Source organism: Egretta garzetta, unplaced genomic scaffold (assembly GCF_000687185.1).
Source record: "Egretta garzetta isolate BGI_Z169 unplaced genomic scaffold, ASM68718v1 scaffold515, whole genome shotgun sequence".
Taxonomy (NCBI): Eukaryota; Metazoa; Chordata; class Aves; order Pelecaniformes; family Ardeidae; genus Egretta; species Egretta garzetta.
In genome coordinates, this window is record NW_009259720.1 from 37,793 (window position 1) to 42,777 (window position 4,985).

At 52.7% G+C, this 4,985-nt stretch overlaps 1 protein-coding gene across 1 annotated transcript; it reads right to left on the reverse strand.

Annotated features, from left to right (window-relative positions):
• Positions 1-327: 327 nt before the first annotated feature.
• Positions 328-1,266, reverse strand: LOC104126773 (olfactory receptor 14C36). Its single transcript, XM_035894853.1, has one exon. It carries the CDS (start codon positions 1,081-1,083, stop codon positions 328-330), a length of 756 nt encoding a protein of 251 aa, XP_035750746.1. The 5' UTR covers positions 1,084-1,266.
• Positions 1,267-4,985: the final 3,719 nt, after the last annotated feature.

Genomic DNA, 4,985 nt, shown 5'->3' on the forward strand with positions numbered 1-4,985 from the left:
TTGGAAGAAAAGCTCAACGTCCAGAGAGCAGCACTCAGGAACCCCCCTTATATTACAGAGACGTGACAGGAGAGGCCAGCTGTGCTATTGGGACAGACAGATGTACAAAAACCTCTGGGTCAGACAGACCATGGTTCATGCTGCTGGAGAAGTGAAGTGCATGCAGACATTCCTGGGGAAACAGGATTATCACTGATAAAATGCCCAAAGCACAGGACATTCTCCAGATACAGTGGAAATCACTTGTGAAGAGACATTAGCAGCTTATTGTGGCTGAAATATTACTCATGGAATACTACTGATGGAATGTATGATGTATGATGTCCATCATAGTACTGATGGAATGAGCTTCTTGAGCGTGTCTTTGAGCTCCTGGTTCCTCATGCTGTAGATGAAGGGGTTCACTGCTGGAGGCACCACAGAATACAATACACTAAGCATCAGATCCAAGGATGGGGAGGAATTGGAGGGGGGCTTCAGGTAGGCAAACACTGCAGTGCTTACAAACAGGGAGACCACGGCCAGGTGAGGGAGGCATGTGGAAAAGGCTTTGTGCCGTCCCTGCTGAGAGGGGATCCTCAGCACGGCCCTGAAGATCTGCACATAGGACAGCACAATGAAAACAAAACATCCAAAGAGCACAAAGACGCTAACCACAATAAGCCCGAACTCCCTGAGATAAGCATCTGTGCAGGAGAGTTTGAGGATCTGGGGGATTTCACAGAAGAACTGGTCCACGGCATTGCCCTTGCAGAGTGGGAGTGAAAATGTATTGGCCGTGTGCAGCACAGCATGGAGAAAGCCACTGCCCCAGGCAGCTGCTGCCATGTGGACACAAGCTCTGCTGCCCAGGAGGGTCCCGTAGTGCAGGGGTTTGCAGATGGCCACGTAGCGGTCATAGGCCATGACAGTGAGAAGAAAATACTCTGCTGACATAAAAAAGAATAAGAAAAAGAGCTGGGCCACACACCCTTGGTAGAGGATGTCCCTGGTGTCCCAGAGGGAATTGGCCATGGACTTGGGGACAGTGGTGGAGATTGAGCCTAGGTCAAGGAGGGAGAGGTTGAGGAGGAAGAAGTACATAGGGGTGTGCAGGTGGTAGTCGCAGGCTACGGCGGTGATGATGAGTCCATTTCCCAGGAGGGCAGCCAGGTAGATGCCCAGGAAGAGCCAGAAGTGCAAGAGCTGCAGCTCCTGTGAGTCTGCGAATGCCAGGAGAATAAACTCAGTGATGGAGCTGTTGTTGGACGTTTTCTTCCTCTGTGCATGGGGACCTGTCCAAGGAGGAAAATGTATCAGTATGTTAGGATGGATTTATCTGAGCAAAATCCATTCAATTTTCACCTCCAAAACTTCCTCTTTCCTTTCATGAAGACTTTTTGCAAGTTCAAGAGCTTGACTTTCATGAACCTTTCATGAGCTCTGCTTGGTGTTGGCTTAGTGTGCCCCAGGGAGTAGGAGGCTCTCCTGTGGGCTCTGCAGCATTCAGTCCTGCCCTATAGAAGTAGGCAAATAGGAACTCGGGGTGATCTTGGATTAAATTAACTCATGATACCAAGTAGCTTTTCAGCACTGTCACTCCCAATTCACACAGATAGAGAGCTCAGCTGAGGGGATTTTATTTTTATACTTTTTTCCTAGTTGCCCCACACAACTGAAGACTTTTGGAGTATTGAGCAATCCTGCTGCACTTCCAGGGAAAACTTGTAGGTCCTGAAAGGCAAAAGGACTGTCCCTTAGTGCAGAGGGAGGACAGCCGCTCTGTCCATCAGCCCTGGTCTCAGCTGCTCTGTGCTGGCAGCTCCTTCAGCTCCAGGACCATCACACTCGGGGGTTCCCCCCCCCCCCAAAGAAACAAGGCACTTCCAGGAGCTCCAAGTGCAGATCTCCAAAGCTCTCAGCCCATCGTACCTGAGAAGGATCTCAGCTCTGCCCTCGCAACCAGGAACACCTGGGGCTCATGGCAGCTGCCCACCTACAGCCACCCAGCAGCATTTCAGTGGCCTCAGCACACAGAGGTCTTCTCCATGGGGCTCCTGCACAACATAGAGATGCCATGGGAGAGCTTTGCCATCCTGGAAGGCAGCCTGCAGCCCAGTAGGACCTCCCAAGGAAAGAGTCCCATCTCCTCCCTTTGTTACATCCTGAAGAGAGGCTGAGGTCCCTGCTAGCCGCACACACTGCAGTACCCAGAGCCCCAAAGGTTCACAGGGGATGAGTGGGATGCTTTTCCTCCATGGACATACGTGCACGGCAGAGCACACAGCGTTGGTGTCTGAGCTGCACTTGAATCCTCACCCCCCACACCCCCGGGAGTGTAACAGTAAGAACAAGGGCGGATGGGAGAAGAGGAGAAGATGCCCAAGTACCCCTTTGCAAGGGAGACAGGAGAGGGAGACCCAGTATGACGCTGGGGGCTTTCTTCTCTTTGGCGGTTGCTGGGAAGGCAACTCCTGGCCAAGTCTCCATGACACTGAGGGCAGAGGCGCTGCTGTGTGAGTGAGGAGACCACAGCGTGGCTCCAGGGAAAACATTTGCACTGCAGGGAATGGCAGGGAGATGCCTGAATCCCTCCTCCCATGGCATTTCTGGCAGCACTTCTTTCTTTCTTTCTGACCATGGCTCTGCTGCCTGGAGCTCTTCTTGGCAAGGACCTTGTTTCTCTGTCCCCAGCTCCCCTCCCTCTGCATGCTCACAGTCCCCATCCCTCTTCCTGTCTGCTCAGCTCTTCCCTGCAGACCCCTCCTGGCAGCAGGGCACTGCCCAGGGACATCTCTGTGTATGCAGGGGTAAGCAGCACAGATTTCTACCCTTTCAGGGAATGCCCTACCTTGACATCCATCTTTAAAATGACCAATATGCAAATTTACTCCTGGTGAAGTAGAAATCTGATCAGCCCTGACCCTACTGCGTCCTCTGGACAACAGGAGGACCCTGCCCTGCTTCTCCCCACATCATTCTTAGTTCAGAAGACTCCTGCCCTGCCAAAGGTCACTCGTTCCACCCACCACTTCCGGCCACAGCGCTTTTGGGAGCACCCCAGGCAGTCTGAGTGCTGACCCTGGCAGGTGGCAGAATCCATGCTCTGGTTCACAGCTCCCTCTGGTGCAGGAACCCCTCTTGGAAGAAGAGCCCTGCGTACCCATGGCTGCACAGGTAGCTTGAAAAACCTTGAGTTATCCCAAGTCGAAGGCAGAAATCATGCCCTGTCCTTCTGACAGTGCAGCAGGGAAGCCCGGCTCTGCAGCATGTCCTCTTCCTCTAGAATGGGGAAAATGTAAGAGTCCTTCTGAAAGATCATATCTGCTGTGGGATGTACCAGCCTTTGTATATACCTCCACGAACAGCAGCCACACTGTCCTTCATCCAGAAACTTACCATGTAAAGGGCTGGGAAGATCTATGCCCCCGTAAGCTCTCAGCATCGTTCCACCCCACACAGTCTTTAACCTCTCTCTGCTTCGCTCCTCTCCACTCGGTGCCTGCAGGCAGTGCCCTAAGCCCTGCTGCGCTTTGCAGAGGAGCTGCTCCTGGGCAGAGCTGTCTCTCTGCAGCACTGCCTGCTTGCCGTGAGCTCCCCCATCCCAGGAGCCCAGCCCAGCTCAGCAGCAGAGGACCAGCCCAAGGCAGCACTTGCTCTGCCCCCTCTGGGCTCCCTCCAGGTGTCCCCGGGTCTCCAGGGGAACCTGCTGTGAAACAGGCTAAAGTCATCCCTGATGTTCCCTCCCTCACCTGGGGAGAGACACTTGTTTTCTGCACTGTCTAATATTACTCTTATTATGAAAAATATTTCGCCATCAGAATCATGGGGTTTGTCCCATCATTAGACAGGACAACAGGAACATGACAGGGAATGATCTACTTTCTCCAAGCTGGGAGGATGCAATCAGTTGAGCAAATTTAGGCATTTCTTTGTCAGTCTTTAGACCTGGGCCTAGAAAGACATGCAGCTCTCTTTTGTCCATGCCATGTCTCTGCTCTGAAGCAAAGCCTTTGCACACACGGGGCCATGGATGCTCGGTACCAGGTTCCTTATGGCAAGTCAGAGCTGGCCTGGTTCCACAGCTGCAGGGCTTCAGCCCAAAGGTGCAGCAATGCCCTCAGCCAGGGGCACAGGAGGGAAGAGCTGGAGCCATTCCTGAGGAGACAGAGCTGTGGCATGGTTGCAGAGCTCAGTCCAGCTGGTCTTCGAGGACAGCAGGCTCCAAGCTCAGCAAGGGTCCAGATCCAAACTCAGTCTGACCTTGAAAGGCAACTGAAGGGCACCACAATGAGTGTGTGCTACTGAAGGAGCAGTTAAGGGAGAAATGCAGACACTGTGCGGCCACTGCTGAATTTAGTAAGAGCCGTTGTAGTTAGACCTGAGCTTCTCTGTGTCCTCTTTGCCTCAGTCTCTCCCAGCAAGGTCTCCCTGGCCTCTGTGACTCAGGGCATGATTCTGGAGGAGATCAACCAGCGGTGGATGGGGATCAAGTCAGGGATCACTTGAGCAAACGCAATGCTTACCACTCTCTGGGAGAGGAGGGGCAGCACCCCAGGCAGCTGAGTGAGCAGGCCAATGTCACAGTGAGGCCACTCTCCATTGCCTTTGAAAGGTCATGGAGACTGTGGGGACTCCATGATTGGCAGAAGCCACACATGCTATGCACCTTTCCAAAAAGCCCAAAGGCTGTGCAGAAGAGTGAAAGGCTATGCCCCAGAGTGTGTCTACTCAGATCCCCTTTCAAGGTTTCTGTAAGACAACTGGGTATGTTATTCCTGGCCATCTTCTTTCCTTTCTGTAATGAAAGGACTCGAATGCTGGATGTGGGGAGAGAAGTGATGGTCTTCTACTTGGAAGTCATCAGGGCTTACAGCATCATCCCTCCATATATTTCTTTGTGTTCAAGTTAGGACAGTATGGGCTGCATGGGTGGATAAGTAGTTGAGTAATAAAACAGCTGGGGAGCTGGGCTTGGAGGAATGTGGTACATGTGTGGTGCTCTG

Coding starts and splice junctions, on each gene's coding strand:
- LOC104126773 (XM_035894853.1), bottom strand. CDS start 1,083: ATGTACTTCTTCCTCCTCAACCTCTCCCTCCTTGACCTAGGCTCAATC.